The 26,324-nt window shown below is 45.3% G+C and overlaps 1 protein-coding gene across 2 annotated transcripts; it reads right to left on the bottom strand.

The window, feature by feature from the left end:
- Nucleotides 1-227: 227 nt before the first annotated feature.
- LOC102947297 (carboxymethylenebutenolidase homolog) lies at nucleotides 228-26,324 on the bottom strand. 2 transcript variants are annotated; one of them, XM_007057795.4, is made up of 6 exons: nucleotides 26,137-26,324; nucleotides 12,439-12,661; nucleotides 11,411-11,518; nucleotides 6,262-6,404; nucleotides 4,551-4,642; nucleotides 228-675 (listed from the first exon to the last, which is right to left on the bottom strand). In XM_007057795.4, exons 2-6 carry the CDS (start codon nucleotides 12,651-12,653, stop codon nucleotides 496-498), a joined length of 738 nt encoding a protein of 245 aa, XP_007057857.1. In that variant the 5' UTR covers nucleotides 12,654-12,661; nucleotides 26,137-26,324; the 3' UTR covers nucleotides 228-495. The 2 variants fall into 2 exon arrangements, with proteins under 2 accessions (XP_007057857.1, XP_043396200.1); XM_043540265.1 differs by lacking the exon at nucleotides 26,137-26,324 and having other exon boundaries at nucleotides 12,439-12,681.

The raw sequence follows: 26,324 nt of genomic DNA, 5'->3' as shown, positions 1-26,324 counted from the left end.
AACTTCCTGGGACATCATTTAGAAAAAAAACATGGCTCTGCTGGTGAAATTAGGATGTATGGTCACTTTTGTCGTGATAGTATAGGTCAAAGGAGTCCACACTCTCAATGCATGACCAATTTCCATTAGTATTAATTATGATTAAAATATGAACATTAAAAGAATATGCCCTATACAAAATGGAGAACTTTTTCCGGCAGATTATAACTATATTAAGATAGGCTGAATTTGAACAACTTTTTAATGCTTAATGATTTCTTCATTCAACAATGATTCAATATGAAATCAGATTATAAACATTAAGAACTACAAATGAAAAAGTTACTATTTTTAATTGTTGTAAATTCTCTACAAAACAGTACAGATTTTCTTTTATAAAATTATAGGTATAGGACCTTTATATTTTCTGTAAAATATAATTCAATCAAGTGCTACTCTTAAATCCCCAAAATATATTACTTTATATTGTTTTACAGACTAGACTTTATATTTCTGTTAAACATATGTTTTCAGCCAGTTCATCATATCCTTTCTTGCTTCTTCAATGTAAGGTTTATCTCGAGGTTTCATATCTTCTGGCTTTAACTCTGCAAAGCCATGAACTTGTCCAGGATAAACTTTAATTCTGTATTCAACTTGACAGTACTGTTTCAGTTTCTTCTCCAGTAAGATGATCTGCAACACAGAGCATCCTTCCATTATTGTGTTGTTTTTAATTTTTGTTTAACTTGTCAACTCTCAGTTTGTCCATTTTTTGGCTTTCTGGAAGATGTGATTAGTATCTTCTTTAGTTATCTAACACTCAGGCCAGATTTTTATTAACGAAGCTCTTTTTACAGGCTCTTAACTAATAAAGAAGAAAACTTATCTTTGAAATATGACTCTGTGAAAGATATGGCAATTTCCTCCCATATCCTTAAAAAACCTTAGTGAATTAAGTCTTAGTATCCTTGGGGTTCATTGTACCAAATACAAAGTTTATGTATTATTGTGGGCCAGGATTGTATGTAACCTCAGTAGGGGGAGATCCAATATAAGGCCTGAGTGATCAAAGGACTCTACGGAATAATGTGTCAGACAAGAATGAGCTTTTGGGACAATACACATGAAGTGGATTTCCTGGGAAATATCTCAGGTAAGGTGAATTCAAATTCTGCACCTCCGGTTATGCAAAAATCCAGCCTTTGAAGTTACACCCTGAGGAGCAGGCCTTTGTCTGTGGATCACCTGTTACGTAAGGCCAGTATTAAAAGCCCAAGTTGTATAAAGGAAAGACTGAACTATTCATGGTTGTTCTGGCTCTGAATCTGAGACAGTTATGAACTCGTAACCATGGGGAAAACCCAGTTGAACAAGTGATACCTACCAGAGCCAGAGGCTGGAGTTGAGGTGATCTCTGGTAAGCTTTTTAGAAGTATGTAGATTCTTTTATTGTTTTTACTATGTTTGCTCTGTAATGCTTTCACCATAAGAATAAATGTGCTTGCTTAGAAAAAGATGTGGTAACTCATAATTGCTGGCAATTACATTGTTCTTAGCATTCAAAGAGAAAACAAAGTGCAGACTCCGTCCTGCTTAGGCAGTCTGGCTTGCTGGGAATATCACAGAGTAGCCAGAAATGGTGCAGCTTGACAAACCCCAGTCAAAAGGAAGAAAGACACAGGTCTCTGTGGTGGGAGGGGCTAGCTGCCTTGAGTACAATCCTGTCTAAGACCCTGCTCCTGCTCACGCAATGACAGCTACATTCTATTTTTAGTGCACTAGCTCGATCAGAGCTAACGTGGGTATGTCTCCTCGAGCTTGAAGTGTGAATGTACCCTCAGTTGCACATGCATGGGCCAGATGTGGAGGGGAATTTCATTTTTAATGTGTAGACCTTTGCAGATGCCTGTGCAGTATTATCTGTGAAGGTGAGTATGTAAGCAGGTAGGACTGTAAAGGAGTCCTGCTTCCTACTGCACTATACCCAACCCTATGTTAAAAGAACATTAAGGTTGCAAAGCCAACCACTCAGAAATTAGAAAATTAAGCCCCGCTTTGCAATCTTAATTCAGCCTCTTTGTGCATATTCATTATGATACAGTCTCCAACTACATTATCACATACTATTTTTCCCACAGGACCCCTGCCTCATTCAGTAAACAGAATGAACTGTGCTCTGGGGCTGAATCAAGGTTGGGTAGCGAAGGAGGCAGTTGTCTCATTTGTTGCAGAATTTGGAAGGTCTGTTAGCTGGAAGGAAGAGAAAGGAGGGTCTCAAAATTGTATGTGTTTCTGTAATTAAAGAATGTATCATAATTCCTGTGCCCAAAGGGTCTGAATTAAGGTTGCATGAGCAACTGTAAAATTTCCGTTACTCTGCAGTCAGAACATTCTTTTCATGTATTTTTTTCAGATGTAAATAGGGAAGTGTATGGAATGAAGCCTAGGTTTGGTGCCTCACCGGAGCACATGCAGTGCAGGACAGAGAGTTCCACTGCTGTGCAGCACATTACAGATGATGGAAGCTTTTAGGGCACTTTTTCTTTTTCTTTTTTTAAGAACCTAGGAATTTCTGTTTAAAAAAAAACTACATTAAATAACCCTTGAAAAATAAAAGCACTTAGAAGAAAAATTAAAGGTAATGTGGCCTGTGCAACCTTAATTGTTCCCTTGTGTGTGTACGCACTACAATGCAGTCTTTATGTAATCACATACTATATTTTCCAAAGGGCCCAAGCCTTATTCAGTTTGCAAGGTGGGTGAAATAGCATTGTGTAATGAATGAGGCTGGGGAAGAGTACTGAGTCCTTCACCTTGGAAATTGGACAGTATGTAGTGAATGAAGGTTTTGTTCAGTCAGTGCAGGGACAGCCATATCTGAGGCATGGATCCACACATTTAAATAATGCAAATAAAAATAAATATAGATCAGCTTCTTCCTTAACTGAGCACTATCCATACTACCCAGTGAATAAGGCTAGAGTTCTACTGAACAAAAATAATATAATGATCATGTAATTAAACACTGTGGGTGAAATCCTGGCCCCACTGAAGTCAATACCAACACTTGAATGGATTTCATCCTGTGTCCTAATGCATACGGATAAGGGCACAAAGTTGTTCATCCAACCTTAATATTGGCATTTCCTGTCATGTAAGTGTTTCATTTTACACCTCAAGATTCTCTTAATGCAGTTTTTGTATGGAATTTAGATTTTCCTGATGCATCTGTTCCATGCTGTAGGCACATTACATGGATTAAAGAACATTCTTATGAAAAAATGTCAAGTACATCTGAGTAGAATAGAAAAGGAGTACTTGTGGCACCTTAGAGACTAACAAATGTATCAGAGCATAAGCTTTTGTGAGCTACAGCTCACTTCATCTGTAGCTCACGAAAGCTTATGCTCTAATACATTTGTTAGTCTCTAAGGTGCCACAAGTACTCCTTTTCTTTTTACAGATACAAACTAACACGGCTGCTACTCTGAAACCTGTCAGTCCTCTCCCACTTATGGATTATTCCTACAGCATAAACTATGGTGTTGTGGTGATGTGCCATCACTGTCACTGCACAGGCAGGGAATTTATGTGCAGACCAGGCTCTTGACTCCTATTTATGTACTTATGGGGCCCTTGTCATTTTAGTATTTTAGTGCCTACCAAGCATTAGTGAATTTACCCTCACAGCACCTTTGTTAGGCAGGGAGGTATTACCCTCATTTTACAGAGGGAACCAAGGCATGGTCACCCATGTCTACACTGGGAAAAAGCATTATATTAGGAAATGTACTAATTAGCCAGTGTGGCCTACTAGATAGAGTACTGGAGTGGGCCTTAGGAGAACTGGGTTCTATTCCTAGCTCGGCCTTGAGCAAGCCACTTCCTTCCCTGTGCCTCAGTTTCCTCATCTGTGACATGGAGATAAGGATACTGACCTCCTTTGAGATCTATTAATGACAAGCCCTATATAAGAGCTAGGTATTTTAATTATAGCTAATCTTACATCATTCCTTTTTTTAAAAAAACACTATATTTCCTCATCTAGTCAGGGCATAAGGTTTACAGGTATTATAAGTAAAATATGTTCATTACCACTTTTCTAACCTAGTTCAGTTTCCCAGTATACCCAGACTGACTAGGTGACCTGCTCACAGTCACTCAGAGCGTTCTGGGGCAGGGCTGAGAACTGAACCTCTGTCTCCAGTGTCTAAATTCAGTGGCTTAACCCTGTGCCCTCTAAGAGGCAGCACAAATGTCCAAGTGGTTAAAGTGTATGGTTTGTACCCACTGGAGTCTCTTTGTACACATTCAGCCCTTGCTTGCTGTGATACAAAGAGGCTGACCGTTGGCCCCACCATGTTTCTGTTCAGTCCCCCTGAAAGAGAAGCTATACAGTGGCTTCTCTGTAAGCTCAAGGAGAAGCTAAAATATAGCTACTGCTCTGCTCTCCTGTCTCCCCAAGGATTTCCTAGCAGGCCTACACAGATATCCAGTAGCCAGAATTCTGCCTTATAAGATAAAAGCATGTCAGGAAAAGAGAAATCTGTTTTGAGACAAACACTTACTTGTTCATACGAAATGGTGTGATCTTTTTCCCCAAAAATAAAAAACGTCGGGTTCAGCAAATTATATCTGTCATCAGAATCCCTGATTATTCCTATAACACATTTTGAGAGAGTATTTAAATCATGTGACATCTTTCAAGGTGAGCTGCAAATTTAAATACAAAACTTCTATTTACTTCAGCAATATTTATTTTTCATTATAAAAATGTTCTGTCACAAATGCTACGTGCACACGTAAATCAGCTTTAAAATCACACAGGGTAAAATATAGTGTAAAAAAACACGCAGAGAACCTCAAGAGGCTCAGCTTTCCTCAAGCCAACCCAGCAAATGAAAGATAGTATATTCATGTACATGGGCCTTGCAAGATATCCTGAATGTCAACAAAGGTGGGTTATTGGGACCAGTGAAGGCAGCAAACTTTAGAGTCAACAGCCCCTTACTCATCCCAAAAATTGGGATGGAGCATAAGGAGAAAGATGATATGTAAGCTAGACAGGATCCAAGTTGGATAGGGATTTAAAAAATCAGCAACTCTTGACAATGGCTTCCAATTGGGGGTAGTTCAGTCTATGGAATGCCAAGATGTAAGAAGCACCACTAAGCAGATAAGAGAAGTTGCATTCTGCAGTCAATGAAAGTTGAGTGGTCCTCAAGACTGATGTTCAGCACATTACAGCAATCTAAACTGGAAGTGGCTAAGGCATGGATAAGTGTGGCTAGGTCCATATCTGAAAGGAAACGCTGTACCTGCCTTGCCAAGCCAAGATGAAAGAAAGCACTCTTGGTTGCTGCTGTACCAGGGAACCAACATGGCTCCCACATTGTGAAACTCCTTAACCATCGGCAGATGTACTCCTCCCATCAGAACAGGCAGCAGAAGTCCTCTCTGCCATCGTCTGTGCCAAGTGTCCAGTCTAACTTCCTGTAATGTTCCTACAAACTAGGCTCCGTTGGGCGTTCAGCACGTGAACAACAGACAACTTACCTTTTCTCCTTCTTTCAGACCACTTATATCCCAAATTATTTGCTTGTGCTCTGGGATATCCCGGTATGCATTATGCCATGGCAATGCTGAGAGCAGAGAAACCTGCTGGAGCATAGAGCCAGTCAAGTGGAAATCAGGAAATACTTGTTTCTTAGGACTAGTCTTCACTACGAGCTTAATCGGCGACACTTTGATTGATGCAGAGGTATTGATTTAGTGGGTCTAGTGAAGACGTGATAAATCGGCGAGAGAGCACTCTGCCATCGACATAGCATAGCGTAGACACCATTTTCAATCAATATAAGTTACATCAACTTAAGTTATGTAATTTACATAACTTAATTAGTGTAATTTACATCAATTTACAGTGTTAGTGTAGACAAGGCATTAATATATTTCACAGATTAGCACATGTTTTATTCTGATGAAAAACAAAAGATTCTGGGGGAAAAGATCACAATTTTCCGAGCAGTTATAGCGCTGGTGAGGACATTCAGTGAAAAATGAAAAACGACATTTTCTGTTGTGTGAACATCTTAAATACTGGCTGTCCCTTTAGTTAGTGGAAGCATATAGCACATATTGCTGAAATAAATAGTCATATTTAAATCTGCAGCTCACCTGTAAAGTGAATACTTATAGAATCTATATAAAGCAACATCTAAAATATATACTCTACATAATCAAGTGAGCCTGCTCAAGTTTACATGCAATCTTCACTACCATAGAGGGACACGCCAGTCATTAATTCAGGATTTTTCAGCATCAAGTGATGTACAGCCATTCCACCCCAGGAAAACCCAATGACACCGATCTTCTTTGCACTGCATTGCTCCTTTAGATACTTCAAGACAACATCAGCTTCCCTAAGACATACAAACAAAAGTGAACAAAGAAAACTATAGTAGAATCACCTACCTGAAAATCTAAAAAGAAAACACAAAAGTACATAAAATTGTCCCCTTCTTCTCCTTCTGTCATTTAAAATTATTCCAGCCCCAGATTAGGTACTGCTATTCTTAAATATGGGTTAGCAACTATGGCCCTAATTCAGAAGAGTATCCCTATATTGGACAGCAATTAAGCATGTGCTTAAAGTTAAACATTTTCTTCAGTAGAACTTAAGTAGAGTAAATTAATCATGGGCTGAAGTAATTATCTGAACTGGGAGCTATCGTACCATTTCCAGGAGAACTGACTAAGAATTACTTCATCCAGAAGGGAACTAATAAGAACAAGACATGCAAGCAAGTGCAAATGTGCACATACAGAATTTTACATGATGGATTGTGGGAGCAGAAGAGCTTAGCTTGATTCTGTAAAAATGAAATACTTATTTAGGTAAACAAATTACACGACTATATTATGACCCACCTCATACTTTGTGATGTAGCATAAAATAATTCCAGCCAACCACTTGACAGAGTGTTAAAGAATTATCCAACTAAACATTTTTCCAAAATTAAACTGACAATAACTACTACACAAAAAGGCACATGTACTGCATATGAAGGGTAATGTAACAAATTTGGGAATATATAATATATACCATGGTCAATTCTTTTTTTTAATTTCAGAAGTCTCAACAAGTTTGAAAACATTTTCATTTTATTATTTTTCAGAGGTCTGATTTTTAGTTTTTTAAATTTTAAATGTAATTGCATATACTAAGCTAGATTTTCAAAACTCGGTGCCTAAGCTGATAGGTAAGTGCTTATATATCTGCACCTTGTTTTGGGAAAGAATTCTAAAAGGTAAACGTTCAGCAACTATCTGTTCTGAAAATTCAGTAATATTGTTATACATAGGGATTCTGGGATCTGCGTAGTCGGAAGCTGGGCCGGCAGGAGTAGGGGATAGGCCGGGTGCACTGAGCTACTCCTAAGAGGTTATGGAAGTGCTTAGTGGCCCATCAGTCAATGTCAGAGTAGATGGGTGTCACTCTGGCTTTATTGTCTGTTTCTTGAAGTTTCAGGCTCTCCTGTTGGACACTGAAGAACTAACAGTGCCTCCCTGAATTAGGAACCAGTTTGTTGCAAATGTCGGTATGGACTATAGATAACTGTACCTACATTTCATTTGCTGTTTAAAAGTGATAAATTTAATCAGAAGAACTTAGATGTCTTCCTCAAAATATTTAGAGAAGAGCTGCAGAAAGGACCTGAAAGCTCCCCTCAGAAATCAAGCACTGGCATGCAATGACAAAATACTAATTCACTAGTGTATGTACACACTGTGTAAAGTGAATGTATTGGACGATATGTCAAGGAAGCATCAGATACATGGGATGTATGTTAGACAGGCCTCCCATTGACACACTGAATCAGCATTCAGCTGATCATTTCCTCTGCAGGCATCGATATTTCCCTCCCACCAAGAAACATTCTCTTTAATATGTTCTAGGGTAATCCTGCACATTTTGCTTAGGAGCTGTGCAAGAGAATAAATCCTGTTATCATCAACGGGAGAAGGAAAGTGTCATGTGAGATGGGCAGACAATGGCTGACAGAGAATGGGAGCATTCTACTTGAAGAACTGATTCATGGAAAACTTTGCCTCCTTTCCACATGGAGTTTGGAGAAAGATCAAAGCCAGCCTCAGTACCTATGGATACAGGTGATAGGCGGGGTGAAAGCTGTGGGACACCAGAGGAGTAGTCTGGAGGACATTGGGAAGTGGCTGGTACTCTGCAGAGAGGTTAAGAAGACAGCAGCTGCGTGTGCCAAAGCCAAAGAAAGGAACTGTGGTTGGGGAGAAGGGGAGACAATGGTGCTACAATCCATCCAGCAGGTGGGGATTGCCCGCCACCCACATGAAACTGCTGTCTCCAGGTGAGTATGTTGGGCAGGGTGTTGCACGTTTATATTGCTCACAAGACCACGTTCTCATGATCTTTTCCCACTGCTACTCCTGAGACTCACTGCAGCCAGGAGTGGGGCATTTATCAAAAATGCCCCTCACCAAGTGGCAAGATTTGCAGCTCCTTATGTGAAAGACAGAGCATTCCCAGGTGTGAATACAACAGTCCATCCCACGGTGAAGCACAAGCCACAGCCCTTACAAGGTTAACAGAGCACAGCAGGCGCCTTGCCCTGCCAACAGTTTTATTCAAGCAAGTGGCTGAGGTCTGTATGTCTGTCAGTAATAAAGATTTGTCTCTCCCCACCATTTTCCTTGTGTAAAATACGTAGACCAGAGCAACCCTCCTATGAGAACCCCCTGCTGTGACCCGGGACCTCTCCAGAAGCAAACTCCAGCTACCCTTGAAGAGGACATGGCCATTGCAAAGGAAGAGACAGGAGTCAAGAGAGGAGTGACACCAAGCTGATAACCCTTTACTTCACTACTTACTATGGTGGATCTGAGCATGAGGAGGAAATTACTCCAGTGCACCACCAGGAAACTCCAACTCCAGCCCCACAGCATCCATCCAAACACAGAATTGTATCTCTCCATTTGGCCCCAACCCTGCAGCACATAAACCGTCTGGAAGCACAGCCAGGCAAGGCTCAGCATCTCCTCTCCCTGAGACTGTGCCCACTACAGAACTGCAACCTTTCCCCCCATCCCACTATCCTGAATTTGATGAACTGGAAACTACCATTCCCATCAACTCCCCTCCCATGGCACATGCTCTTCCCCAAGCCCGGCAGGAGGAAGGGGCAGAAATTGTATGGAAAGACTCTGACCCACGAAGAGACTTGGCACTTTTGAGAAGCAGTGGTGGCATGGCGCCAAGAGCAGCAGGGACTCTGGATGCAGGGGGCAAGCCCAAGAACTGTGTGCGGAGCAGGCTGCAGCAAGAGCTGAGGCACAGGGTACGACTGCCATACGTTGCCGCTGGGAGCAGGTCTGTGCAAGACTTGTGGAGGAGCAGCAGAGACTGGGCAGGGAGCCAGCGGAGAGGGGTCCCAGTGAGACACACCCCTAACAGATCCTGGCCTGGAAATCTGCAAGCCCCTTTTTGCTTTGAAGGAGACTGGACTGCAGAGGGCACCCCTGGCAATAGGCCTGAAGGCTGGACTGTCCCCAGAGGCCCAGACAGGAACTGCTTTTGTTTCACTTTCAGCTGTAACTGTTTAAGCCACTGTACCTAGGGCAGGGGTGGGCAAACTTTTTGGCCCAATGGCCACATCTGGGTATGGAAATTGTATGGTGGGCCATGAATGCTCATGAAATTGGGGCTTGGGGTATGGGAGGGGGTGAGGGCTCTGGCTAGGGGTGCAGGCTCTGGGGTGGGGCCAGAAATGAGGAGTTCAGGGTGCGGAAGGGGGGATCCGGGCTGGCGCAGGAGGTTGGAGTGCGGGGGTGGGCTCCAGCTGGGGGTACAGGCTCTGGGGTGAGGCTGGGGATGAGGGGTTGGGGGTGCAGGAGAGTGCTCCGGGCTGGGACCAAGGGGTTCGGAGGGTGGGAGGTGGATCAGGGCTGGGGCAGGGGATTAGGCTGCAGGAGAGGGTCAGGGGTGCAGGCTCCAGGTGACACTTACCTCAAGCAGCTCCCAGAAGCAGCAGCATGTCCCTCCTCCAGCTCCTACATGGACGCGCAGCCAGGTGGTTCGGCGAGCTGCCCTGTCCGCAGGCACCGCCCCTACAGCTCCCATTGGCCATGGTTCCCAGCCGTTCTTGGGGCAGGGGCAGCATGTGGAGCCCACTGGCTGCCCCTATGTATAGGAGCCAGAGGAGGGATATGTTGCTGCTTCTGGGAGCAGTGCGGAGCCACAGCACGCGTGGAGCGGGGCAAGCTCCCAGCTGGAGCACCGGACCAGGGCAAACCCTGGACGCTGCTTCCCAGCGGGAGTTTGAGGGCCGGATTAAAATGTCTGAAGGGCCAGAGGCGGCCCCCGGGCCTTAGCTTGCCCACCCTGACCTAGAGTATCTGCAACCCTTCCCTTTCTTGCCAGCCCTAGTAAAATACCCCTTCACTTTAGCCAAACATCGGAGTGATTATTGGGACCCACCAGGTCTAACATCTACAGGGTCTAGCAGCTGAAGCCCCTTCAGTGTTCGCCTCAGTCACGGTACACCCGGCGTGCTACTAGTGCCAGAAGTTTGGTGTGCCCTTGTCCTAGGTGGCTGTAGTAATTATGCCACCATCTCCGCAAAGTGGGAGAGCCCAGACTCATATCCTACTTTCAAGAGACACTCGCACACGTCTGGGTGCCCAGCCAGCAGCACACCACAAGGGCATTGGTCAGATAACTGGTAAATTAAAAAATAAGCTCCTTTCATGGCACTTTTAAATATAAACTGAAATCCATGCAATTCCCCTCACTCCTAGTTTTTCCTCCCTTTCTGTAACCCCTCCTCCACATCCTTACACTTTTGCAAAATAAAAAGCACTTTGTGATCACACACTTTTGAAGTAACCCTCTTTCCCCCTCAGTAGGCATCTTTTGCAGTTCCCCCCAGGCAGCCTTGAAGCACTGACCTGGCCCCAAGGAAGAACATGGTGCAGCAGCTCTCCTCTCTTAGTATGCCCAGGGATGGCCTAACTTTTCAACCTTTAACTCCTGTTATGCTCCCTCCCACACAGGCTTTGTCTACTCTGTAATCTGGAGGACTGATTGCAACACCATAGATAGGTAGATCAAAGCAAGCTTGAATAATAATAGCAGTGAAGCCAGCATGGATGGGGGCTATTTGAATATGTACCCAGAGTCCTGGGCGGGCAGGGCCAGCTGTTGCAGCCACCCGTGTTGCAGCAGCTTCACTGCTGTTATTACTCAAGCTAGCTTTGATCTAGCTACATCAGAGCTAGCCCATGCAGCTGCCTAAAGGCACATACATTCTCTTTAATTGCTACATTAAATCCATATTTTTATGTTCAGGTGCCCATGAAGCTTTGAAATTTGCAGCATAAATATACATCTTACCTGTCCACTTTTGTGGGATCTCGATCTTTCAACCAGTCACCAAACTCAGCCCAGTGATCAGCGGATGTCCAAGGTTTTTTCCCCAGAAAAAAGTCTGGGCAGATGGCTCTGTATGAAAAATAAAATTGACTCAACTTTTAGGTCCGGGCAAGAGCAACAGGGAAAATCTATGTACACCAAAATATTCATTCGGTCCTTTTTTGCCCCATAATGGTCACTCACATGGTTAGTGTCAGTATCACCTCCTAATCATCATGCTATTCCAGTAGTCAGAAAATTACTTAGCAAGATGTAGTAAGACTGAGCACCTTTCCGAGACCTAAAGAAGAGCTGTGGAAGCTTGAAAGCTTGTCTCTTTCATCAACAGAAATTGGTCCAGTAACAAGTATTACCTCACCCACCTTGTCTCTCTAAAAAAAATACAGTGTTTCTGTAGAAAAATAAACGGATACTGTATCACCTTATTTTTAAAAATCAAATCCAAAGGCCAGTGCATTTAAAAGAAATCTTCATTGCTATGCACACTCGCTCTCTCTCGCTCTCATGTTACATCTTTGCTAATGAAAGCTAAAAGAAATATTGTCATGTTGTCTAGGCTCAAAGAAGTTTTGTTTTAAAGAGAGGTTGCACAACCTACCATGAATATACATTTCTTGTTAGTATTTCTAATTAAATTTCAGTTTAAAACAGTTTCAGTTTTTTAAATCACCCACACTGCTGGGCACTCAAACACAGCAACCTTTTGTTGGTGCTTCTGTTAGTGCACTGCACCTTGACATTTCTCAGAACTCTGCTTGTGCCGCCATTATGTTCCGAGAATTGTTGCAGCCTGAACTGAGAAAATCTATTTTACACTGGGAGCTGTCAGGAAGGTACCACTTTTTATGTGTCCTTTATTCTTAGATAAGTAATTCAGACTGAAATGACATGATTTCTCCTTGTACATGGAAAACACAATTTGGAAATTGGAATCTGGTGAACCTGAGTGCGTCTCTTTGGGAAGAAATCAGTAAAACAATAATGCTTACACATATCCCTCAGCTGCCACTAGATCAGCTATGTATCTAATGTCTGGGAATTGCCATCCATATATGTCATGAATCACAATCACAGCTTTGTCCGTGATAGAAGATGGTTTGCAAACATATGCCTTGATGTGCTCCACTTGCTCTTCATGTCCAAAGCCCACATAATCAGTTCTTTTTCCAATATCATATAGGAAAGGTTGAGCATCTAAAGTCATTTGAAAAACTAAAGTAAAGTAGAAATGAAAAAAGATATTAAACCATTAGCATAAAACAAATTAAATACAAGTTGGATTTTCAGAAAATATTACATTGAGTGACATTATAACATTAATGAATAACTTTAATATGTCTCAAAGGGAAAATTAAAATTGAATGGTAATGTTCCAAAGTGAGAAACTTTTCGAATAGGTCTCAACCAATCGTGTTAGTAAACTGAAAATAAAGAAAGGAAGATAAAAAAAGCAAAGTTAAGAATGACATACACAACTTAAACATTTGGGGTCTGTTTCTGATATCACACTTTTTACCCTTATACAATGCCATTAACCACAAAGCAGTTACTCCTGATTTCCTCTGGTGTGAAAGGAGAAACAGACCTATTATAATACAATTTGACGGTGAACCAATAAGAACCTCACATGAAGAAAATGCTGGAAGTTGTCAGTAATGAGGCATGTGAATTTGGACTGGTTATCTTGTGGTATTCCTACACTTGGTCAAGTTCATGGATAGTAAACTGCAAATCAGGAAGTATATATCCGATAGTTAAGGATACGATTTAGTCATGAAGGTCATGGATGCCGTGACTTTAATGAACCTCTGTGACTTCTTTGACTTCAGCCCCTGTGGCGGCAGCAGGGGCTGGAGCTGTCAGTCACCGTGGCAGTCAGCCCCCCTCCTCCCTCCCAGTTATTTTTAGTAATAGTCAGGGACAGGTCACAGGCTTCCATGAATTTTTGTTGGTTACCCTGACCTGTCCATGACTTTTACTAAAGATAGTCATGACAAAAGCTTTACCTTAATGATAGTCAGTATGGGTAGCAGCAAACATGAACCTTTGTAGTCTTATATCACAAACCCAAACAGTTTCTCTCTACTATGGAGATAAATTTGAGATCAACATCAGAGAAACGGTAATTCCAGAATAAAGATGTAAGTGACAATTTTACAGGTGGCACTGGTAGCACTGCCTACACTTAAGGTTGTTCCATTATCAGACCGTGATTTGAGGGTCTTGGCCAGACTTAAACCGTCTGGGCTGAATTTTTCCATGCTAAATGTCTGCCTCAGGCCCAATATTGTTCTTGGAAAATTTCAACAAAAAGGATCCAGCCATTTCTGAGAAACAGATTAGGGGGAAATATGTTTTTTTGCCCATGTTAAAATACTTCTGACAACTATTTTACTGAGAAAGTTTAGCATCCTCATGCTTTGGAGCAGGGGTTTGAAATCTGGCAGGGGGTGGCCATTGTGTCACTGATGTGCTTTTTGCCATTCTCACAAAAAACAGCCCACATTTAGTGAGTATCTAAGCCTCTGAAAACTCTTAGTTCACATGTGCTCAGTAGACACTTGTCAGAGTTTGGCAGCTAAATTCTCTGAGGATTCCATCCGCAGGGACTGAGCAGGACTTTCACTGCAATTGCTTCTGGTGCTGGGGGCTACTATGGCTCTGGAACTGAGAGCAGGGAGTCTGTCTTTCCTGTGTTTTCAAGGCTACCCTGCTGGTGCCCAGGCTGTGTGGAGAAGAAGGCTACCTGACTCATGCAGACAAAAAACAGACCAGTGCGGGGGGCGGGGGGAGAGGGACAAGCAGTGGCAGTGAGAGAGTAGATTGGGACAAGGAGTTGGGGGAGAGGGGCCTGGAGACTGAACATGGGAGTTGTTGTGGGAGGGGAAACTGAGACAAGGATCCTTGGGGTGGGGGTAGAGAGTGAGAATGGTGGTAAGCAGGGGAGGAAAACTGAGGATCCAAAGAGGAGCCCAATGTGGGAGACTGGACCGGGCTGTGCAGGAGACTGGAAGAGGACCCCAATGAGTAAGGAAGACTGGGATTTGAATGGGAAGCCCCAAATGGGAGGGTAGAACTGGCTGGGAAAGAAGACATTCTTTAGTTACATGATCACATCCCATTTTTTTCCACAGGACCCCTGCCTCATTCAGTGCACAGGAAGAATGCTGCTTCCTGAACAGCTATTCATTATTGTGTTTGCTCTTCACTGTTCAATGCATTACCCCAGAACTTATTTACTGCACATGATTCAAAACAAATCCTGCTCTGAATACAGAATTATTAATTTCCTCATGGGCTTATTTGTGTTGCTTATCACTACAGTAACTGAATGCTTCACAAACTTTTATTTTCTCAACACCTCTGTGAGGTAAGGTGGTATTATTAGCCCCAATGACAAAAGATGCCCCCACCAGTTCTTCAGGGCACCATTCAACTCAGGGGCGCCATTTAGGGGGGACAAGAGAGGGGGGCTCTGCTCCCCCCCCCAAGGTTTCTTAACTGAAGAGCAGCCCTGAGCCCTGGTCTACACTAGGAGTTGAGTTCGAATTTAGCAGCGTTAAATCGATTTAACCCTGCACCCGTCCACACGACAAAGCCATTTTTTTGACTTAAAGGGCTCTTAAAATCGATTTCTTTACTCCACCCCCGACAAGGGGATTAGCGCTGAAATCTGCCTTTTCGGGTCAAATTTGGAGTACTGTGGACGCAATTAGGTGGTATTGGCCTCCGGGAGCTATCCCAGAGTGCTCCATTGTGACCACTCTGGACAGCACTCTCAACTCAGATGCACTGGCCAGGTAGACAGCAAAAGGCCCGCGAACTTTTGAATCTCATTTCCTGTTTGGCCAGTGTGGCAAGCTGCAGGTAAGTGCAGAGCTCATCAGCAGAGGTGACCATGAGGGAGTCCCAGAATCGCAAAAGAGCTCCAGCATGGACCAAACGGGAGGTACGGGACCTGATCGCTGTATCGGGAGAGGAATCCGTGCTATCAGAACTCTGTTCCAGTTTTCGAAATGCCAAAACATTTGTCAAAACCTCCCAGGGCATGAAGGACAGAGGCCATAACAGGGACCCGAAGCAATGCTGCGTGAAACTTAAGAAGCTGAGGCAAGCCTACCAGAGAGGCAAACGGCCGCTCCGGGTCGGAGCCCCAAACATGCCGCTTCTATGATGAGCTGCATGCCATTTTAGGGGGTTCAGCCACCACTACCCCAGCCGTGTTGTTTGACTCCTTCAATGGAGATGGAGGCAACAAAGAAGCAGGTTTTGGGGATGAGGAAGATGATGATGAAGAAGTTGTAGATAGCTCACAGCAAGCAAGCAGAGAAACCGGTTTTCCCAACAGCCAGGAACTGTTTCTCACCCTGGACCTGGAGCCAGTACCCCCCGAACCCACCCAAGGCTGCCTCCCGGACCCGCCAGGTGGAGAAGGGACCTCTGGTGAGTGTTCCTTTTTAAACCATATACATGGTTTAAAAGCAAGCATGTTTAATGATTAATTTGCCCTGGCATTCGCGGCCATTACAGCTACTGGAAAAGTCTGTTAATGTGTCTGGGGATGGAGCAGAAGTCCTCCAGGGACATCTCCATAAAGCTCTCCTGGATGTACTCCCAAAGCCTTTGCAAAAGGTTTCTGGGGAGGGCAGCCTTATTCCGTCCACCATGGTAGGACACTTTACCACCCCAGGCCAGTACCACATAGTTGGGAATCATTGCAGAACAAAGCACTGCAGCGTATGTTTGCTGGCGTTCACACAACATCCGTTCTTTATCGTTCTGTGTTATCCTCAGGACAGTGTTATCATTCATGGTCACCTGGTTGAAATAGGGTGCTTTTCTTAAGGGGACATTCAGAGGTGCCCGTTCCTGCTGGGCTGTTTGCCTGTGGCTGAACAGAAATGTTCCCTGCTGTTAGCCACGTGGTGGGGGGAGGAGGGCAGGGTTAGCCACGCGGTGGGGGGAGGCAAAATGCAACCTTGTAACGAAAGCACATGTGCTATGTATGTAATGTTAACAGCAAGGTTTACCATGAAAGAGTGTACTCACTGTTCTATAAAACGTGTCTTTTTAAATACCACTGTCCCTTTTTTTCCCTCCACCAGCTGCATGTGTTTCAAGGATCACAGGATCTTCTCCTTCCCAGAGGCTAGTGAAGATCAGAAGGCAAAAAAAACCTACTCGCGATTAAATGTTCTCTGACCTCATGCTGTCCTCTCACACTGACAGAGCACAGACGAACGCATGGAGGCAGACAATGTCAGAGTGCAGGAAAGCACAAAATGACCGGGAGGAGAGGTGGCGGGCTGAAGAGAGTAAGTGGCAGGCTGAAGAGAGGGCTGAAGCTGAAAGGTGGCGGCAGCGCGATGAGAGGAGGCAGGATTCAATGCTGAGGCTGCTGGAGGATCAAACCAATATGCTCCAGCATATGGTTGAACTGCAGGAAAGGCAGCTGGAGCACAGACTGCCACTACAGCCCCTGTGTAACCAACTGCCCTCCTCCCCAAGTTCCATAGCCTCCTCACCCAGATGCCCAAGAACGTGGTGGGGGGGCCTCTAGCCACTCCACCCCAGAGGATTGCCCAAGCAAGAGAAGGCTGGCATTCAATAAGTTTTAAAGTTTTAAACTTTTAAAGTGCTGTGTGGCCTTGTCCTTCCCTCCTCCACCACCCCTCCCGGGCTACCTTGGCAGTTATCCCCCTATTTGTATGATGAATGAATAAAGAATGCATGAATGTGAAGCAACAATGACTTTATTGCCTCTGTAAGTGGTGCTCAAAGGCAGGAGAGGAGAGTGGTTAGCTTACAGGGAAGTAGAGTGAACCAAGGGGTGGGGGGTTTCATCAAGGAGAAACAAACAGAACTTTCACACCGTAGCCTGGCCAGTCATGAAACTGGTTTTCAAAGCTTCTCTGATGCACACGGGGCCCTCCTGTGCTCTTCTAACCATCCTGGTATCTGGCTGCGCTTAACCAGCGGCCAGGCGATTTGCCTTAACCTCCCACCCCACCATAAACGTCTCCCCCTTACTCTCACAGATATTGTGGAGTGCACAGCAAGCAATAATAACAATGGGAATATTGGTTTCGCTGAGGTCTAAGCGAGTCAGTAAACTGCGTCAGCGCGCTTTTAAATGTCCAAAGGCACATTCTACCACCATTCTGCACTTCCTCAGTCTGTAGTTGAACAGCTGCTCACTACTGTCCAGGCTGCCTGTGTATGGCTTCATGAGCCATGGCATTAAGGGGTAGGCTGGGTCCCCAAGGATAACTATAGGCATTTCAACATCCCCAATGGTTATTTTCTGGTCTGGGAAGAAAGTCCCTTCCTGCAGCTTTTGAAACAGACCAAAGTTCCTGAAGATGCAAGCGTCATGTACCTTTCCTGGCCATCCCACGTTGATGTTGGTGAAATGTCCCTTGTGATCCACCAGTGCTTGCAGCACTATTGAAAAGTACCCCTCGCGGTTTATGTACTCGCCAGCTTGGTGCTCCGGTGCCAAGATAGGGATATGGGTTCCGTCTATCGCCCCATCACAGTTAGGGAATCCCATTGCAGCAAAGCCATCCACTATAACCTGCACATTTCCCAGGATCACTACCCTTGATATCATCAGATCTTTGATTGCGTTGCCTACTTGCATCACAGCAGCCCCCACAGTAGATTTACCCACTCCAAATTGATTCCCGATTGACCGGTAGCTGTCTGGTGTTGCAAGCTTCCACAGGGCTATTGCCACTCACCTCTCAACTGTGAGGGCTGCTCACATCTTGGTATTCTTGCACCTCAGGGCAGGGGAAAGCAAGTCACGAAATTCCATGAAAGTGCCCTTACACATGTGAAAGTTTCGCAGCCACTGAGAATCGTCCCAGACCTGCAACACTATGTGGTCCCACCAGTCTGTGCTTGTTTCCCGGGCTCAGAATCAGCGTTCCACTGCATGAATCTGCCCCATTAGCACCATGATGCCCACATTGCCAGGGCCCGTGCTTTGAGAGAAGTCTGTGTCCATGTCCTCATCACTCTCGTCACCGCGCTGATGTCGCCTACTCACCTGGTTTCGCTTTGCCAGGTTCTGGTGCTGCATATACTGCTGGATAATGCGTGTGGTGTTTAATGTGCTCCTAATTGCCAAAGTGATCTGAGCAGCCTCTATGCTTGCCATGGTATGGCGTCTGCACAGAAAAAAGGTGCAGAATGATTGTCTGCCATTGCTCTGACGGAGGGAGGGGCGACTGACGACATGGCTTACAGGGTTGGCTTACAGGGAATTAAAATCTACAAAGGAGGTGGCTTTACATCAAGGAGAAACAAAAACAACTGTCACACAGAATGGCCCCCTCAACGATTGAACTCAAAACCCTGGGTTTAGCAGGTCAATGCGCAACCCAATGCCCAAACCACTGAGCTATCTGTCCTCCTGGTATTTCAGGCAGGACTGAATCTTCATTAAACTTTTCAAGGTGCCCCTGACAGACCTCACCGAAACGATTGTCGGCTGTTGATTTCACAGAGGGAGGGAGGAAGGGGGGAGCAAACGAATACAAAAAAAATCTGGTCTATTTCTTGTTTTGATCCACTCCATCTATCTTTTACATCTTTGGCTGGCAGAAGAGAGTGCAATAGGACTACTAGCCATCCTCATCTCCTACCTGCTCGGCAGAAGATGGTGCAATAGGACTGCTAGCCATCCTCATCTCCTGGCTGCTCGGCAGAAGACAGTGCAATAGGACTTCCGGCAGGACTAAAGAGAATGACCTGATTGAGTCACTCCTATTTCAGTCCCTGCGCCCAGGAGCACCTCGGACATGATGACGATGGTTATCAGGCCTATTGCACCATCTGCTGCCACAAGGCAATGAGCTGCTGCTGTGTAGCAATGCAGTACCACGTCTGCCAGCACCCAGGAGATGTAGGTTGACAGTGAGCTGAGCGGGCTCCATGCTTGCTGTGGTATGGCGTCTGCACAGGTAACTCAGGAAAAAAGGCGCGAAACGATTGTCTGCCGTTGCTTTCACGGAGGGAGGGAGGGCCTGATGACATGTACCCAGAACCACCCGCGACAATGTTTTTGCCCCATTAGGCATTGGGATCTCAACCCAGAATTCCAATGGGTGGCGGAGACTGCGGGAACTGTGGGAGAGCTACCCACAGTGCAACGCTCCAGAAGTTGACGCTAGCCTCGGTACTGTGGAAGCACTGCGCCGAGTTAATGCACTTAATGAACTTAGAGCATTTTGTGTGGGGACACACACAATCGACTATATAAAAACGATTTCTAAAAAACCAACTTCTATAAATTCGACCTAATTTCATAGAGTAGACATACCCTGAGTGTGGAATATGAGGTCTGCAGAGGAGAGGTGCTGCTCCCAGCTTGTGCCCCTAGGGCAGGGGGTCAGTATTTTGTTTACAAAGAGAGGCAGCATGATTAAGATAAGACAGGGCTGGTAGTTAAATTAAGGATCTTATGAAATGAAAGTCCTTAGATGAGCCTGTAAAACAGGAATTCCTCTGAGGGGCAAGTGTGCGTGTGTTGAAGAGAGAATGCATGGGACTCAGGAGAAATACAGCCTGAGCCAAGTTTACATAGGTATCATAGGCGTGCACACGGGGTGTGCCGGGTGTGCCCAGGCACACCCTAATGCAGGGCACAGCTCTGGGGGGGGCTGCGTGCTCCCACAGGGCAGCATGTCTGGCTCTGCACTGAGCCAAACGCTGCTAGGAGCCTCATAGGGTTGGATAAGGGGCGGGAGCAGTCAGGGGACAGGGAGCAGGGTGGGTTGGATACATAGGCGGCGAGATGGGCCGTGGTGCCCATGGTCCACTGTTCGGCAATGTGGGGCGTGCAGCGCTCTCACCTCAGGGGTAGCTCCCCCCTCCCCGGCGTCCCTGCGCACACTGCCTCCCAGAGCTGACCCGGTTCCCAGCCCATTAGCAAGCACTTCCCAGAACCCAACAGGACTACTCCAAGCAACAGTCCCCTGCCCACCCCCAACCCCCCCACCTCCCACCCCAGGCCAACATCTCATCACAGAACACTGGCCTACAGGGGATACAGGCCAGGGCACAAAACTCACATCAGAGAGAGAAGCTGCCACCAATTAGGAAAAAATGACAATCCCCACAGATTGCTAGATAGGGGGGCACTTGAAGGGTTCTCCTGCCTGTTACAAGTTCTGCTGCTGCTACCCCTGAGTGCTCTTGGTGTCTACTGGTCACTGTACAGTTTGGACCATTAGCACAGAATGCTGTAGTATTTTTTTAATGTAAGGCAAAGGTGAAAAATACTTGTGCTGCAGGCTAGATCAGGCCTGCTGGACTCATTTGTGGCCCACCTAGCACGATCAAATTCTGAAGAACCTGAACTTTCATTAGAAATAAAATAAATTTCCAGTCATAGCGGTTGTGACAAAATCCTAGAAGTGTAATGGATGCAGTAATGCATGCCTAAAACAATGCCAGCCTGAAACAATGACTCAGAGGGGTGCACCCTCTCCAAACCCTCATTAGTCTCATTAAAATGTTGCCGCTAAAGCCTAATTATGACACTTTAAGTGACAGCATTGACTATTTCCTTGCTAATCATTTTAGTGGCTAGGATTTGGAAGGGAATGGGAATTCATAGGAATTTAAGGTCAGAAATCAGATTACTGTGATCATCTAGTCTGACCTCTTGCGAAGTACGGGCCATAGAATACTGCCAGTAATTCCAAGCCCAGTAACTTGAGGCTGGACTGCAATATTTCTCTTAGAAAGACATCCAATCTTCATTTAAAGACTTCAAGTGATGTGTAATCACTACATCCCTTGGTGAATTGTTCCAGTGTTTAATTCAGAGTGAAGCTCCTTGTCAGGGGAGAAAGGAGAATTGCTGTCAGGAAGGAAGTGAAGAGGGAGCAACAGAGAAGATCATCAGAGAGTTCAAGTCAGGAAAAGAAGAGAAACAATGGGCAGAAAAAGCTGTGTTCCTAAAGTTGAGTATAATTTCCCAATGGTGATGTTGGTTATGACAATAGGGTATTGTTGTGATAACCTGACCTACAAATTCACCCTAATTGTGAGCTGAACTGTGAAAAGTGAGTGAAAATTCTTGAAGTGTCACAATAACCTACAACAATAAATGCTGATTGGAAAAGGTGCAAAAGAGAGACAGAAAAACTGAATTAATACAAACACACAGGCCTACTTATATAATTATCTATACTGGAAAGCAAGGACTCTGAAAAAGATTTTGGGGTTGTGGTTCATAATCAGCTGCCAGTGTGACGCTGTGGTCAAAAAAGCTAATGTAATCGTGACATGCATAAACGGGAATCTCAAGTAGGAGTAGAGAGGTTATTTAACCTCTGTGTTTCACACTGGTGTGACCAGTGATGGAATTCTGTGTCCATTTCTGTTGTCCACAATTCAAGAAGGATGTTGATAAGTTGGAGAGGATTCAAAGAAGAGCCATGAGAATGATTAAAGGATAGAAGACATGCATTACAGTGATAGACTCAAGGAGCTCAATTTCTGTACCTTAACAAAGGGAAGGTTAAGGGGTGATTTAATTACAGTCTATAAGTATCTACATGAGAAACAAATATTTAATAATTGGCTTCAAGGGCATCGAAGCCTTCCCAAAAGTGACTGGCCCCCAAACCCACTGACGTTCCAGTCCCGCCCCTCTTCTTCCCCCAGAGGCCCCACTCCCAGCGAAGCCAGAAGCCAGAATGGGGCCAGGGAGCCCCCCACCGCCTGGGGTGAGTGAAAGCAGCCCCCTGCCCGTGTTCCTGCCCCCCAACCCCATATCCAGAGCAGGTGGAGGGACCCAGGCTTCCCATAGCTGTCTGGCCTTGGTAAGAGCTGCACGGGCAGCTGTGGGGAGCCACCATGAACCCTCCACCTGCCCATGGGGCTGGGTGCTGCTCTCCTTAGGCCCCCCCCCACATGTCCCTACCACCCCCCCCCAGAGTCCCCACTCAGGGCATGTGGAGGATCCGCAGCTCCCCACAGCTGCCCACATGGCCGGAGCAGGTCAGGGAGAGCCACATGGGCACCTGTGGGGGGCCGGTGCGGAATCGCAAACCCTCCACCTCCACCTACCCTGGGCCAGGCAGGTAGCCCGGGGGACAGGGACACAGGCCGGAGGCTGCTCTCCGCCCCCCACACCACGGGCAGGTGGAGGGTCCACACGGTTCCCACAACTGCCCAGGTTCCCTGGCCAGGCGGGCTCCACCAGTTGTTGGCCTGGCCAGGGGGTGGGTCCTCAGGGAGAAAAGAAGGGGAAGGGGGCAGGGTCCGCCATGGGGAAAAGTGGACAGGCCAGGTCCGTCCGGTTTCAAAAAGTGGGAGGGCCGTGGCCCCTTGGTCCCAGTGTTCCGGCACCCCGATGGGCTTTAAGTCTAGCAGACAAAGGTATAGCACATCCAACGGCTAGAAGCTGAAGCAAGACTAGTTCAGATGGAAATAAAGGTGTAAATTTTTAATGGTGAGAGTAATTAACCATTGGAACAATTTACCAAGAGTCTTGGTAGATTCTCCATCACTGACAATTTTTCGATCAAGGTTGGCTGTTGTTCTAAAAGCTATGCTCTAGGAATTATTTTGGGAGAGTTCTATGGCCTGTGTTATCTGGGAGGTCAGACTGGATGATCACAATGGGCCCTTGTGGCCTTGTAATCGATGAATCTATAATTCAAGGACTGTGTTAAGATCATGCCTGGTAAACAAGTGAAGTGTGAGACCAGAAATCAGTGAACCAAAATTGGTGTGTCAGAAATTAGGCCTAACTGGTGGATACAATCATGAAGGGATGGGCTATTCCACCCATCGCTCCCTTTTTGGGGTTCTGAAAAAAATGACTTGTGCAGGGGAGGAAGCTGGCTACCATGGCACTAGCTGGCTGAGGCTATGTCTACTCTGTGAAGTAGGGGTGTGATTTCCCTGTTCATATACACATACTTGTGCTAGCTCTCATCCAGCTACTGCAAGCATAAGTAGCTATGTGGCCATGGCAGCCCAGGTAGTGGTAATAGAGGCATGGCTGAGCCATGCTGAGTACAAACCCCCCCTGAAAACGGTATGGGTACATACTTGGCATGGCTCAGCTGATACCAGTCAGCTCTGTATTCTTGAAGAACCAGGGCGCAGTATCCAGCCTGTCTGACTCATGAAACACACACACACACACACACAGCCTCTGCTTGAACCAAAACCGATCAGAAGAAAGTCTTCAGAAAGCAATGAAAAAGCAGCGGGAGACACACCTAAACCCCTCCTGACAAGGGTGACAAGATTAAGGCAACTCCCCTAGCCTCATCTGCATCAAAGATGGGACAGTGAGGCATCTCCATTAGCATACAGAAGAACAGAGATTCCAAGGCAAGAACCGCACAGAACTCTGGGACCAGAAAAGCAGGGAAGCACTGCATGATGGGGGATCTCTGCTCCAGATGTTAATAAACCCACGCCTGCTCACACCCAACTCAGCAGTTATCAGACCAATTCTAGTAATGAATCCTTGATTGATATCCAAAATACTGAAGCTGCCTAATTGCATTCTGAGCTCCCTTGAAGGAACACCACCCAGAAATGATCAGTTCCTATTGTCTAGCCAAAAGAAAACCCTTGAGTCATCAGTTTACCCATAAACAAATCTAGTGTTCTCCCTTGAACCATTCCTGTTTCCCTACAAAAGACCCCTACCCATGCTCAAGTAAGTGTTCTGATGCCTAAATTCAAACTCTGCATCAGTTCCATTGGGACTTCATCTTCTCCTGACTGATCGTGCTGGGGGCTCTGCCTGTCTCCAGCACTCAGGACCCTGGGCTACCACCATCACCTGGGAACCCCGACCAGCTCAAGCTTCATGGAGTGGTGAGACCCCAGCTCTCCCTCTCTCTCTCTCTCTGTGTTTTCTTTTCTACCTCAGATATAACTTTTTAACCCTGACTTCTTTGATCAGTTTTTGTAATCTTTAATAATGTAATTGTTATGTCTGTTTAGGCTCTCCTTGTGTGGTTATCACTATTATTCAATCAATAAGTTTAGGATTAAGCTGGTTGCTTCCCTCCCTCTCTCTCTGAACTTCACTCTTTTCTGTTTCTGCCTGCCCCATTTACTCTGCAGCAACCCTCCTCTTACCTAAGCTAAAGATCCCTGTAGCGCCCAAAAATCCTGTGGGGTTTGCTCCTCAAGTGGGTTACTACCAGAACAATTGTAACATGAAAGTGGGCATAGGGAGGTGCTGAACCTGTGACATATTAGGGTGGCAGCTTGGAAGTGCTGCTCGACCCAGCCTGCTCAGGCGCACTCTGTTCTGGTCTGGTACTTGTGGCATACGAGGGTGGCAGCTTGGAAATACTGCTTGACCCAGCCCACGGAGTCCAGGGACATATAAGAGGTCATCTTGAGAGTGCTGACTGACCTGGTCCTCTCAGACTTGCTCTGTTAGTCTGTGTGTGTGTTCATCTGATTCTAGGGCTGGAAGAACCCAGCCCTGGGGAACCGTAGGTCCTGCAGGACAGCTCCATTGGGAGGGGACTTGCAGCAGGGAGAAGTAGAGCTCCGTACGAGAACACAAGTGACACAAGCAGTACATTGATAGAAATACAGAATACACCCCCTCAGAAGAGTAACCCTAATAAATGAGAGTACCCCAAAGTAACGGGCAAAGCTGGTAACACAGCCATGCCTCCACTGCTGCTACCCATACTACTGCAGCTACACTTCTATTTATACTGACACTAGCTCTCACCAAGCTACCACAAATATGTGTACCTGAGCAGGGGACTCATACCACTACCTTATAGCATAGACATAGCCTAAGAAATGGAATTGGATTTAGAAACAGCAACAACAACTAACTTCTTCTCTTTTCCCCAAAAAGGACAGCTATTACCATCTAGGAGACGGTCAAACAAAGGCTTTTTTCCTACTAAAGACTCTCTCCAGCTAAAGGTAAGGGAAACAGGGATGTTGGTAAAATGAAAGTCTTATTGAATACTTTACATTTCAAATACTTTAACTGTTTTTCTCCTTTTCTGTATCTTTAATAAAAGGCTAAAAGAATTTTTAATGGCATCCTTGCCATGGTACTAAGCTGGCTGAGATCTCTGTATACCAAATCCCAGACCTTCTTTAACACTATTTAATGTTGGACAGTGACAGAATCATGTTAACCTCTTTGATTCATTGGGCCCATATATTTCATCTAAATTAATGTAATAGTGCTGAAGAACTATGAAATTATGATTTAAAAAATCTAGACATTTCACTATTCAATAAAGCCACATTTTACCCTTGATCTATGTGCAAACCCAGCCATTGACGTCAGTGGGAAATCTGTTGTGGGCTAGGAGAGTATATAGACATAAATTTACACCAGCCTACAGAGCATAATTCAAAATGAAACTCAGCCCTTTCCCCAGAATGAGTCAAACATCCTTTGAAGGGCTGTCTCTATTACTCTGGATCACCTGTTCAACTCTCACTGCTTACAGAAAGAGAAGTAAAAATCTTATTTTACAGTGGTGATTTTTGTGCAGTATTTTGGTCATTTTCAAGAAGACATTTCCAACCTCTCAATGGTTTTAAAGATGCCCCCCACCCCCCACCCCCATTAGACCTGTCCTGCGGTTGGAGCAGCTGCTGCTTTTCTCTGCTCAACACATTCTTAGTAGAAGGATTTGCTGTGTAAATACCTGCAGTTCGATCCCAAAGAGTAGATCACTCCCTTCTTCTCTTAAGCTACAAACCTGCTTGATGTGTCCAAATAAAACAAATAAAAATTGGCTCTGCTGCCAATGCGTTGTTGCTGCTGCTATTTCTAGCACACTGCAGCTCTCCTGTGAAATTTGGAGTTAGAAGGAGGAAGAACCCTGCACCCTGG

Source organism: Chelonia mydas, chromosome 2 (genome assembly GCF_015237465.2).
Source record: "Chelonia mydas isolate rCheMyd1 chromosome 2, rCheMyd1.pri.v2, whole genome shotgun sequence".
In the NCBI taxonomy this organism is placed as follows: Eukaryota; Metazoa; Chordata; order Testudines; family Cheloniidae; genus Chelonia; species Chelonia mydas.
Note: the sequence above shows the minus strand (reverse complement) of the source record. Positions and strands in the feature narration are given on the sequence as shown.

Bases quoted from the DNA above. Each gene is read 5' to 3' on its own strand.
- LOC102947297 (XM_007057795.4), bottom strand. From the start codon at position 12,653: ATGACTTTAGATGCTCAACCTTTCCTATATGATATTGGAAAAAGAACT. The intron at 11,519-12,438 runs GTAAGCATTATT...TTTTTCATACAG, and splicing joins GTGGCAGCTGAGGGATATGT to AGCCATCTGCCCAGACTTTT. The intron at 676-4,550 runs GTAAGTGTTTGT...TCTGTGTTGCAG, and splicing joins ACACCATTTCGTATGAACAA to ATCATCTTACTGGAGAAGAA.